Source organism: Typopeltis vanoorti, chromosome 15 (assembly GCF_054136105.1).
Source record: "Typopeltis vanoorti isolate ZY-2024b chromosome 15, IOZ_Tvanoo_1.0, whole genome shotgun sequence".
Classification (NCBI taxonomy): Eukaryota; Metazoa; Arthropoda; class Arachnida; order Uropygi; family Thelyphonidae; genus Typopeltis; species Typopeltis vanoorti.
The window spans coordinates 79,578,636-79,592,472 of record NC_143563.1 but is presented as its reverse complement, the minus strand read 5'-3'; the positions used below and the strand labels follow the sequence as shown (position 1 = coordinate 79,592,472).

At 36.6% G+C, this 13,837-nt stretch overlaps 1 protein-coding gene across 1 annotated transcript in view; it reads left to right on the top strand.

Moving 5' to 3' along the window:
* The window catches only part of aralar1 (calcium-binding mitochondrial carrier protein aralar1), a 510,219-nt gene that overhangs the window by 478,485 nt on the left and 17,897 nt on the right, over nucleotides 1–13,837 (top strand). Inside the window, exon 16 of the mRNA XM_090405723.1 lies at nucleotides 5,766–5,924. Within this exon, the coding sequence (XP_090261849.1) occupies nucleotides 5,766–5,924 (159 nt within the window). The remainder of the gene's footprint in view (nucleotides 1–5,765; nucleotides 5,925–13,837) is intronic.

Sequence of the window (13,837 nt, the reverse complement as noted above, 5' to 3'; positions counted from 1 at the left end):
CACACCATTTGTTATTTGGTTTTGCCTTGATTCTGTCCCTCCGTATACCACTTTTGGATACCTCTCCAGCAGCCACCCTCTTATTCACTTAACTAGTATCATATCTATCCCCCATTTGTTGTAATTTGCATAACAGAGTTTCATGTGACATTCTGTCAAATGCCTTTGCAAAATCCAACAAAATCATCATGTAGCATTTCCTTTATCCAACTCAGCTGTTACTTGATTATGAAAAGTTAGTAAATTACTAAGGCATCACCAACCCTTCACAAAGCCATGTTGTTCCTCATACAGTATCATATTTTTATCTACCCATTCTTGAATTCTCTTTTTGGCCAATTTTTCTAGTACTTTTACCACCAATCCTGATATACTGATTGGTCTATAATTTGCTATTGCAGTCTTAGAACCTACCTTATGCAAGGGAATTATTTTGTCCTTTTTCCACTCCCTTGGAATCTACCAGAGCTGAGACTTTAATTAAAGAGCCTAATCAAAGGCATTGCCAGTTCCTTTGCACATTCTCACAAAACCCTAGTTGATATTCTATCTAATCCCACAATTGTATTTACATTGAGATTCTGCAATATCCTAAGAACCTCCAATTCATCCTCCTCTGTGTCCACATTAGTGTCTGTTGCATAGGTTAAAGCAGTAACTTCAATAGCATGATATACGCTTGCAGAGTGTTCACTCAGTAACTCAACTATTATCTGCTTCTTTCTCCTCATGTCCATCATCACTCATTAAGGTTAATCTTTCATGGTCATTTTTCCTGTTACTTGTCACATAATGAAAGAACTCTTTGGGAGTTCCTTGTCATGCTGGTTACCTTTCTTGTCTGAGGCCTGTACTGTTCTTGAGTTTGTTGTTAACCTTTCTCTTTATATACCTTCCACAGTATTGTCTTCTTCTGCTGTTTGTGCTTAATGATATTACTCATATTACTATCCATCTAACTCCTACCTGATTAACCATCCTTACTTTAGGTGTACAATTTAATATTTCTTCCTCTAGGTGACCCTTAACTATATCCTTTAACTAACATCCTTACCACTGCTCTCTCAAGAAATAAATCACGTCAAGTCTACTGTTATATCTCTATATTTTTCCTATGTTGTTATCTTTAAATTTACTTATTTTGCCTTTATCCTTTATCTTTTACTATTATCAGTTATTCCATTTGCCGACAAATTTATAGTTATTTTATGACTGCGCCAGCCGGCAACTGAATTCTGATATACTATCTTAGATTACTATGAAAAAAGAATGTAGGGATCAAGAGGTTTGCAGTCGTGGTCCCGTTTCTTTAATTACTAATGGATTTCCCTCTGATGCACGGTTCGTGATTTTCCAAGCGGTTTTTCAATCCACAGAAACATTACAGACTCATTTGGTTTACACATAAGAAATACATTTATTTTGGCAAAACATAGAGATACACTTTAGTCAAACTTTCAATTCTAAAAGAGTCTGAGCTCCCCCCCCCTTCTTAAATTAACACATCCAAAAGGTTCTACTCTATAATCTCTTATACTATCAAAATCGCACTCTTCCTTATATATCTATTCTCAGACTCTGTTAATTTCTATTTAGCTGCTCAGTTATCATACATAGAAAATACATATATTTATACAGGCATATTCTATAATCCTGGCATGGATTATATCAGACGTGTTTCGTCTGACAAATTTTACATGAGATAACATTCGTTCTTATATTTAAAACTTTGTTCCCCCCCCCCCCAGAATTTTAGCTATCATTCAAATCTAAACTCAACATAATAACATTAATTTCCTTCTTCCAATATAAATAGTCCGAAGCCTCGGTTCCCTATTCGGCTCGAGCCTAAGATGCCGCTTGTAGACAAAATGTCCAAAGGAAGACAGTTCTTTAAGCACAACACAGAAATTGGCTATTTTCTCAACGTTCAGTTTCTCATTCCTCTCTGGTTACTCTATCTTAATACAAAGGGTTTCAGCTTACCGTTCTTGCTTTATCTGGAAGATTTAGGACCTTCTTAGTTAGATTCTCGGATCTCCTCACCGTATTTTCTTCAATGGCATCTCCGCTATTCTTTTGTTCTACTCAAAAAGAACACTCTTTCACTGACTTGTACACTGGCGTTGATTCACCAGCGGCTCTTTCTTCTAGAACTCTGGTTGCATTTTAGCTGCAGCTATGATTCATGTGGCACGTACAGCAAAGGGGAAACTCTTGCTGTGCATGGCGGCAAGCATTCACAGCTACACAGCTCTCCGCTCAGGAAACCAGGAACAGACGAAAAAGAGAGGGATTGAATTCCCCACCGAAACTTATATACAACAAAACAGCGTCCTCACTTGGTGGTGTCATCATGCATACGGTGGCAGCCGATTGGTTACCTCGGCTCTGAACTGTTTTTGACATGGCCTAATACTTGTATCAACTTATACACATCTTTTTTAGCATTTTTACATGAATTTCCTATCTTAAATATTTTACAAACATTCTCTGTTCAGTTTATGGGCTTCTTTAACATTACTTAATATCTACAAAACTGAATATATACATGTTCTAGGCATTAATAGGCACATTTTCCATCTGGAGGCATAAAGTATGTCCTTATCTATCCTTTCTGATGTTACCTTATGTTGGGTCGGAAAAAGGATGACTCATCAAAAGTGAATCAGCACTTTTTCCGACACAACACTACCTTACTAATGACTTTACTAAACTGTATGTCAACAAGATATTTGATAATTATAGTTTCCCTGTCATCTGCCTCTCATTGTGAAATTGATACAGAGGTGGTTCATCATGTCACCATTCCTTTTGTTAAAGATGTCTCAGAGGGTATAGCCAGACTAATTAGATCTGTTGACCTACAAGTATCCTTCTGCTCTATCAACAAGATTAATTTTTTAGGCTCTGCTAAAAATAAACTACCACCTTCCTGTCCTGTCAGCTATCTTCTCCGTCCAGGAGATTGACTACCATGTGTCTTCACCATGTCCTATTCTGCGCCTGTCTGCTGCATTCCTCATATGAGAGATAGGTCCAGTCTTCTATATTTTTCATCCACTCCAGTCTTTGTCTTCCTCTCTTTCCCTCAACAGTTCCTTCGAGAAGTGTCCTTTCGTAGGCAGTTATGTCTCAGAATATGTCCAAAATATCTGACTTTTCTCTTTTTAATTTCTTTCATCAGGCTCCCATTTACGCCTGCCATCTCTAGTACCTCTTCATTTGTCTTTTTGTCTTTTCATGATATTCTCATAATTCTTCGCAGCATCCACATTTCAAAGGCTTCCAGTTTTTTCGCACTCAGATTGTAAAGTGGCCCACCTTAGAGCATATCAAATTCCTTTCCAGTGTGGATTATCATATTTTGGCTGAACAGGTAGATCTGTGGCTGTATATCATGATGAACATTTAGACTACAATGTCCCATGAGCCAGAACAATCGGGACTTGCAGAACATGCTATCACCACCAGACATTAAATCCTTTGAAAGAAAATTAAGGCTCTCCATAAAAGTAAGGTTAAACAACAAAGAAAGTTGTTTAACCTTGCTACAGCGACAGAATCTAAATAGAATTCATTGTTGAATCTAACAGTTTCTGTTCTTGTTGTTTAGTTTGAAAATTCATACTGAGGATTCTTTCTTTAAAGGTTACACAGTGATCAGCATTCATAGTAAAGAATTTATGGAGACACAACACACGTGTTAGAATAATTACTTATCATTAAGAAAGTAACATTCGACTTTCCATCATCAGGTCATGGCAGGGAAAAAGAAAAAAAAACAGAGCTACATTAAACAATTCTAAAGTCCTTTTATATTAAGATTTTTTTCTGTTTGGGGTTGTTCTGGATGCTATAAGGGTTGAAGATGGGTCCTCCAAATTCTTGGAATAATTAATCCATCATTCTTGTTTTCAGATTTGGATGATGTTTCAGCATTTCACAGGCTTCTTTGAATTTTCTTTCAAACCAGGTTTTGGTGTGGTATAGGGACTTGGTGCCTTTCCAATCAATTCTGTGACATGTTTGGAGTGCGTGGTCTGACAGGCCTGTTTCACCATAGTGATGGAGGTATTTAATGTGTAAGGCTTTTGTTTTCATCTTTTCTAACTGGGATGGTACGTCCTGTTTCCCCTATTTAATGTAGGTTACAGGTATTTGTAAACCTCTGGGTGGGCAAGGTATAGAAGGGGATCTTTGGAAGAGCTAAGTAAATTTCTTAATTTTGTAAAGGGTTTGAAAGTTGTCTTAATATTGTATTTAAGTAGTTCTATCTAGTTTTTTCTGAATTGCCCCAATCTTTTTTGCTTTTAATGGCATTTTTATGGAGGATCTTGTTAACTGTTTTTTATTGTAGCCATTTTTTACAAATGTTTGTCTAATAATTTCAAATTCTTGGTTCAGAGCCTGTCCATTGGAACAAATTGTTAGGGCTCTGTGTTTGAGGGTGCTGATCACCATCCAACAACACTTACACATTAAATACCTCCATCACTATGGTGAAACAGGCCTGTCAGGCTGCCTCTCCTTCACAGTAGACTGTGAAGGAGAGGTAGCCTGAGTAAGACGTGACACGGGTCTAGAAAAGGAAGAAAGTTGTTATTTTCAATCTCAATGGTGAATTGGATACATTTGTATTGTTTGCTCAGTTGCTTAGGAATGTATTTAATGTTTTGCAACCGTGGGGCCAAATGCAAAATATCATCAACATATCTGAGCCAGACTTTGGGCTTTAGGCTGGCAGAATCTAGAGTTCATAGCTTGAAGTCTTCCATGTAGAAGTTAGCTATTGGGGGGGCGGGGGCATGGCCTTACCTTCTTTTTGTAGGTAAAAATTATTTCACCATGCGAAATACCCAGAGCAGAGTATGTGGGCAAAGAGGGCCGTGATATCAGGCAGAAATATGTTGTGTAATAGAAGGCTAGTATCATTGATAGAGACATAAATTTTGGCAGCGTGGGCATAATGCAGTATAAGTTTTTTTGGTTGTTTCCTCTGGCCATGTGATCACCAATTTGATTAATTCTGTTTTTTTTTTTTTTTTTTTTTTTTTTTTTTTTTTTTTTTTTTTGATGCGGTTTGTCATTTTGTAGTTCACCATTTGGTACGTGTTGTGGTTGGATACCGATTGGTTCATTTTTTCTAGGTATGTTGTCCAATCAAAGACAGTGGTAGCATTGCCTTTATCTGCTTTTGTAATAATGATGTCTTGGTTATTTTTTAAGGATTTAAGGGCCAATTTTTCTGCTTTTTTTCCCCCCACCAGAGGTCAGGCTAGGGTAAATGATTAACAAACATTGAGATTCATCTTGCTTTTGTATAGTGTAGTGTCATGTAGCTTGTATCCCGTACATATATTTGTTTTCCTGATGATGATGACCTCAATACAGAGGTTGAAACATCGAATGTTACTTTCTTAAAGATAAGTAATTATTCTAAACGTGTGTTGTCTCCATAAATTCTTCACTATCATACTGAGGATACCCGTGATGCTGGGGCAAAAATTTTACCCCATTAAGAATATTTACATGAGTTAAATCTGTGTTATGTTTAACTAGCAGTACATGTCACCCATGCAATGAGATGTGCAGTGGTGCTTCCAAAACAATCCAAAATACTACAGGAATCTTAAATAGAATGTTATTTTTATATAATTATTATACTATAAATTTTACATTCTACATATAGATTTTTGGCTTTGTTTTGATCAGAAATAATGTTTATGAAAGAATATATTGATATTAGGAATCTTTATATTTAGGTGTCCCCGCTGCTTATTGTGTAACTCCAGCTGATGTAATAAAAACCAGGCTTCAAGTCCAGGCAAGAGAGGGACAAACAACCTACAATGGGGTATTTGATGCTGTCCGTAAAATATGGAAAGAAGAAGGAGGTCAAGCATTTTGGAAAGGTGGTCCTGGTAGGTGTTTTTATAATTACTGTTTTTGTGTAAGTGAATAATTTTAGTAATGCTTTTCAAGATCATAGTAGGAATACAGTTGCTTTATTATAATTAAATGGACTTCATTTTTAATTCAATAAACTATTACATTTCTAGATTTGAACAACACAGATAGATCATGACTATTAATGTTATTTACAGAAAACTGTAAAGAAAATCCCACTGTGTGTGTGTGTGTGTGTGTGTGTGTGTGTGTGTGTGTGTGTGTGTGTGTGTGTGTGTGTGTGTGTGTGTGTGTGTGTGTGTTGGAAAGAAGTCAACTGGGGAAGGTGCATTATGCAATGTAACAAGTAACATATTTATAGCCAGTATATAGAGGAATGTGATGCTCCCAAGTCAATGCAACTGTGTCCTGGCGAAATGACTGCAAGAAGAAAACTGATGGAGTTTAAAAGAGGCATTGTGATGGTATGCCATGTTGCAGGCCTTCTGTTTGACAAATTGGGCCATCCCAATCAGTGATACCATACTGAGATAGAGGTGCATGGAGTCAACTGAAAGTGCTACCTGCATTGGACAACTCACCACACTCACTGAATGTGACTACGAAGGATAATATATAAAAACCACTGATGATGCTAGATGATTTTTATTTTACCTGATATGAAACTACCATCTTGATTATTAGAGGCCTGAAGTGGATTTACAAGCCTCATTATGGCAGACCCATAATAACCATTATTTACACAATACTTACTATGATGATGATGATGAACAGCCTATTTCTCTACCTACTGTAGGGTGAAAGCCACTCCCATTGCGGGAGGTTTGGGTCTACTGCTCCCATGGTGACCCAGTCCATATTGGGAGAGTGTATCTATACTGGGGTGAAGGAATGTATGAAGGTGGAAGACAATCACAAACATCCATGCCTATGCAGGATTCGAACCCGCAGCCTATTGGCTGGAGAGCGGATACGCTAACCACTCGGACAACCAGGCCGGCTCATACTTATTATACCTTTTCTTAAATTTATTCACTGTACACAGCTCTGGTAATTCATTCTAATCTCTAAGCAAAAAATCTAGTCTGCATACAGCACAACTTCCAGATGTTCTGGTTCCCTTCTCTCTCTACTTTCATCTATTGAAAAATTTCTTTTGTCAGTCTTATAGAATCTCTTTAGTTGCTTATTCATTTCTGTCGTGTCCCCCTCTTTCCTACCTGTCAACTAGAATTGCAGTCCACACACCTTTATTCTATCTTTATAGAAAACATTCCTCATAAGAAACATTCTGTCACTAACTTGGTTACTAGTCTTTAGAGCCTCTCCACCAGTTTCTCATCCTGAAGAAACCATGGTAATTCAGTTTTATATTGAGTATATAGCCACTTACATATGAGAGTGGTTACCTGGGTGACTCAAGATGTAGCTATATTATATCCTTATAAAGATGAATAGTAATCTCATCTCTTCTTGTCAGGATGTTCTTTGATAACTAAACCTATGAATAGTTTTGCAACTTTTGCAATATGACCTCTGAACTTCACCTTTTTCCACGATCACCCCAGATCTCTAACTTCATCAGTTTCCTTCAGCCCAGAACCATTAGTGTAACAAACACAGTGTGCAATCTGTACAAGGGTGGTGCAAAAACTGATATGTCTAACTACTGACTTATCAGTATCTCTTGTGTTGGTAGTGAATCTTTTAGAGAAGTTGGTAAGAACTGGCATACAGAATTGGGTAGACAAACAAGCTATACTCTGCAAGGAGCAGCATGGGTTTACTAAAGGAAGGTCATGTTTTAGCAATTTTCTCATATTTTATAACAATGTTACAGTTGAGTTGGATAAAGAGAATGGATACACTATGATAATGTTGGATTTTTCTAAGGCATTTGATAGGATACTACACGAAAGGTTGTTGCATAAACTGGAGAATATGGGATTGGAATATAAACTCTTGACTTGGATGAGGGGATGGTTGACAGACAGATACCAAAAAGTAGTATACAGTGGGTGTGAGTCTGTAAAATTTAAGATGACCAGTGGTGTATACCTCAGGGTTCAGTCCTTGGGCCATTATTGTTCAATATATGCATTAATGACATCAGGCAGGGTCTAACATCAGATGTGCAATTATTTATGCACATTAGCACATTAATGATGTGTACTACTGATATTCAGCACTTACAAAATGATTTGAAATTGCAAACGAAAATGGCTGTCAGTTTAATGTTAGTAAGTGTAAAGTTATGCACTTTGGTGCGATGAGATTTCCAGCAGCATGTTATATCATCGGAGTTGTGCTACAAGAAACTGAGTAAGCCGGGGATCTCGGCATATTGGTGGATAAGAATTTGAAGTTCAAATGTCACACAGGAAAACTTTCAAATACAACTCAGAAGATAATTGTGATGCTGAAGTGAACCTTGACATCTAAGAATAAGGAAGTCATTCAGCCTCTTTATAAGGCTTTGATAAGACCACAAATGGATTATTGTGTGCAGATTTGGTCTCCTGGATTCCAAGGGGATAAAGAAGCTGTGGAAAGGGTGCAAAGAAGAGTTAAAAAGATTTATATCTGGATTATGGGATTTAGATTATGATGGTACAGATTACAAGTATGTGGATTACAGACTCTGGTTAACAGGAGAAAGAGGGGGGGGATATGATAGAGATCTATAAACTTTTGAATGGGTATTATAGGATATTATCTGATGAAATTTTTTGCTATATGGAAGGCAGGGAGAGAACAGGGCATCCATGGAAGTTAAGTTTGTTCAAGTCAAGAAAGGGTTAAGGGCTAGGTTTTTCTCTCACACAGCAGTGAGTGAGTGAAATAGTTTGCCTTTAGGTAGTGAGTGCATCCAGTATAAATGAATTTAAGGTAAGGTATGACAGCGGATTTGGGTTATTTATAGTCTCCCTCAATGAGTCCTTGACTTCCTATAGGTCTCAGATAATAATAATAATAATTTACTTGATATACTACAAAAATCACAAAAAAAATCATACTACCATCTCTATGACATCACAGCAAAGAAATTTTATCATTATCCCTATCCAGTTGAAGGATCTCAGTAAACACTATATACACAATACAATAATACAATGTTTTATACACAAATTGTGTATAATGAAATTTCATTACTCTCAAGTCAGAGTATTCCTTGGCCCCCTCAAGTTAACAGTCAAGTAACAGGAGTTACTTTTACTGCTCAAGTAACTTATGGTAATTAAATCCATTGAATCTCACTCGGTTATCTGTTGATATAGTTATTGTTATTTTTACTAGAGATCAGGTTAGGATCTGCTTTTAGCTAAATTAGTAATTCTGTAGTTAGAATTAATGAGATGTGTTTCTGTATATATGTGTATACTCCAGGTAACCCAACGAGAAGGTTGACATCTCTAAAGTTGTGAAAAGACAACTCTAGAGATAAAAATTGAGCACGATTCCATCACCACATCCATAGAACACACCAGTGCAAACAAGGACAGATGATAATGAGATGTTTCTGTGTGTGTGTGTGTGTGTGTGTGTGTGTGTGTGTGTGTGTGTGTGTGTGTGTGTGTGTGTGTGTGTGTGTGTGTGTGTGTATATATGTGTGTGTGTATACTCCAGGTGATGACCCAATGAGAAGGTTGACATCTCTAATGTTAATGTTTAGTGGTGAAAAGACAACTCTAGAGATAAAAACTGAGCACGATTCCATCATCGCATCCATAGACCAATGCAAACAAGGACAGAATGTAGGATCCCATCTTTCACATTCTGTCCTAGTTTGCATTCATGTTGGTATGCCTGTATGCACATATATTTCTTTCTGCCCATGAAGATGCCCTGTTGTCCAAGTGAAAATATTGCCATAATAATCTAATTAGTTAAATTAATTCAGTTAGTTATTTATTATATCAAATTTGTTTATTTATTAGTTTTAAAAAAATAAATAATAATAATTTGTTTTCTCAAGCAAAAATCAATGAGTGATAATCATTTTGCCTAAACATCAATACCAGACATACTAGAGAATTTTAAAATGTTGCTTAATAAGTTTATTTTATCTTAAATTATTAATCAAACGTGTTAGTAGTTTGATCATTTTTTTATATAATGATAAGGCCACTGTGAACAATATTGGAAAACAGTCATGAGAGTAGATATCATTATCAGCTGTTCGAAATCCAAATTGTTAAAAAGGTAGATGGAGTGGATATGACTTTTAAGCACAAAAATGCTCACATAAGTGGGAAAAAGTTTGCATTGGCTATACTGTATAATTTAGAAAGCAAGGTCAGAAAGTTGAACTCCAGAAGATTGGAAAAGGGTAATTTTTTGTACCAATCTGTAATGGGTTTCATCATATATGGGTTTCCCTAATGAGAGTCCTAGGATAGTAAACACTCAAGGATATTCAAAGAAATTATTGTTGAAATTTTATAAAGAACTGTTAAATAGGTGCTGACAGAACCAGATACTATTTATTTAAATTTTGAGCATCTAGAAAAGGCATATAAAGTGACAAAAAGCAAAAAGTTATTCAAAATATTAAATTGTATGTTATAAATAGGATGTCGTACAGAGAAATATGTAGCTTTTACTTAATTGTAGGTTGGCATTAAGAATTGAAGGATGTGCCAAAAAATTGTTTGATGTAAAATCAGTTGTAAGATGGGTGCATGCCATCTTCACTGTTATTCATGATCTATATGGATCACATATGCCAAAAAATTGTTTGATGTAAAATCAGTTGTAAGATGGGTGCATGCCATCTTCACTGTTATTCATGATCTATATGGATCACATATGCACAAAAGTGATATTAAACATATCAAAATTGATTGGGGATCTTGGTCAGCTGGATTTCAAAAGGATAAAGAGATGCTGGAAAGGATGTAAAGATGATTGACTAGAGTAGTTTCTGATCTCTGGAATGTTGAATATGAGGACAGATTGAGGATGGAATGCAAATTGCAGAGTCTATTAGATAGGAGGGAGAGACGACTGAGACACGTACCATACGCCCACAGATGCAAGACACTTCTGCTCATGTCAGAAGAAGGAGAATCCATTCCGATATTAGAGTAAATGCATTTCATGGGATGAGTGTTTATTATTATTATTATTATTATATGTCAGAAAATTAGATTTTCTTTTATGAAAATTCTAGTTCTTTAAGAACTAGAATTTTCAGAAAAGAATTTTTTGAAAGATTGTACAAGCAAGACTATTTTGCTTGTACAACGATTGGAAAATTTACGTATAGAGCACATGATTTAGCATGCTGGTGACCAATTTGTACATCCTTTATTTCTTTCTCCCCTTCAGCATGAATTGACTCTTCTTGGCACATTGCCAGCCTTGGTTTGAAAGTGTGGATGTACAATAATTTGGGAAGGAGTTTTTACCTTCTTATGGGATGCTGCATACTCTATGGGAGGAGCTATACTTGGGGAAGTAGGGGAGACAAGAGATCAGGGGTTGATGATTGATAGAAACTTGAAATTTAGGGGACATATTGCAATGGTGGTGAAGGTAACACAGAGGACTGCTGCAATAATGAAAAGGACACTGACCTGCAGAGATAAGAGGGTTATCATTCCACTGTATAAGTCTCTGATCAGAGCATACTTGGACTATTGTTCTCAGATTTGGTCCCCAGGATTTGAAGGGGATAAATTAACTGTGGAAAGGATACAAAGACGGATGACAAAGATGGTTTCAGGACTGTACAATGTTAGTTATGAGGATCAGCTGAGGGAATGTGGACTGCAGAGTTTCGTGGATGATATGATTGAGACTTTTAAACTGTTGAGAGGTGGTTACAGGGTTGACACTGGGGAGTTCTTCCGCTTGGCTGAACAGTGGGAAGGAGTGATGACAAGGGACCATCCCTGGAAGTTACGAAAGGAAACTGTGAGTAAGAGGGTGAGGAGCAGTTTCTTTGCATGGAGGGTGGTTGAACCATGGAATGCATCGCCTGATAGAGTGGTGAGAGTGAGAACAGTCAATGAGTTTAAGGAGTGGTATAACAGACTTTGTGTTTCCTAGGAGGGACCTCCCACGATGAGCCTTGATAGACTTTGTTTCTTAGTAAGGACCTCCTGCAATGAGTCTTTTGACTCCATGGAGGCCTGAATAATAATAATAATAATGCAGCAGAGATTTTTCATAGAAACAGAGACGAGTAAAACAGGCGGCCATCCCTGGAAGGTGGGAGCAGGGGGGGGGGCAGTATGTTTTTCTGCATGGAGTGTGTCATGCAAAAATGTGATTGGAATGCATTGTCTGAAAGTGTGGTGAGTGCTATGATATCGCTCTCATGGAACAACAACAGACATTATGCCCTTTGAATGGAATGAATTGCTGGAATTTGATTCTATCATAATGAGAGGAATCTTTATATGGGCTTTTTTAATTGAAGATGAGTTAGCCGATCTCATATGGGATTAATATGGTTTTTTCTTCCAGAAACTTAAGTTTATTTTCTTATGTCTAGGCAAATTGGCCATGGAAACACATGCAATTTACATACAAAAATGCTGTTTGTGGATGGCAGTAGTGTTGTAGTTGGAGGATTGTATAGGAAAGATACTGTGTTCAGTGTAGTATAGTGGATTACCCCCCCCCCCACGATAAACTTCAACTTAATTACACTACTGATAAACATATCTGGTCTGCCATTATTGAAATTCTCTTTTCTATTTATAATACCTGGCTGTTGTGACATTCATGCAATCACAGGTTATGGTAATAGAACATATGCTATATATATATATATATTGTGACATTAAGCAAATGGGTGAGAGACACAAGTTAAAGACAAATAAATGTAACGAATGTTTTTTTTTTTTTTTTTTTTTTTTTTTCCTTCAGATTCCATAGAATTTAAGTTCCTGTTAAGAAAGTAATGTAATTTCACCATTGTGAATTTTTATTAGTCATTGAAGATTGGAAAGAAAACAGTACACTGTTTTTGGAACTGATATTTATCAAGTAAAAGCACAGTAACATTCCAAAACAGTTGTGTTCTGTTTTGTTACTGGGTAGTTGAGCTTAGAAGTAAAATATTTGTTTTTGATGCTGGCTTTAAAAAGAAGCTGAATATGCTCATTGTGAAGCATAGTTGAAGATACAGGTATAAGTTGTTAATTTCTTGTGTAACTGGGTGCAAGGAGATTTGTTGCTCCTATTTCCCTAACATTCATTAACTCAAAATACTTTAAGGAATACATTCTATAACTCAAAGCTATAAGAATAAAATTAGCCAAGCTTGTCCCCCACACTTAATTTCTGTTGTGTCCATTTTTGCTGGCCTGGTTGGCTGAGTGGTTAGTGCATCTGCTTTTCAGCCAAAGGCAAACATTTCATTCATATCATCTGATAATATGACCAGATCTAAGACTTTTAACTTTCGTGTATCTTCCGTTACTGAGATTGTTTCCTCTTAAGAACTCAAAACAGTCATTCTCCTTATTGCTGTAATTGAAATCACCCATAATGATCATCCTTCACTTGCTCACTAAGCCAAGTTGCCTATACATTTCTTTGTCTATACCTTCCATGTTTCCTGGCCTATAGCAAATTCCAACCAAATATCTCATTCTGTCCAACCTCCACACCATATTGCTTCAAACCACTGCCACTTTTTTTCTCTCCTTGTACCTTGCATGGATATAATTCCCCACAATCAGCAACACCCCTCCTCCCCTTCTTGCCTTTCCTATCTTCATGAAATATATCATATCCCTCCTTTCTATTCCTGTCAAGATATCATTCTCATCCAACCATGTTTCATTTATTACTATCATTGCAGGAGCACCATCAGTAGTAATAGACACAAGTTTAAAAAGCGGAAGTTTGTGTTGTTTCACAAATTCATCAAATGCCGAAAAAATGTCTTCTTCCCTAGTCCTTCCCAATA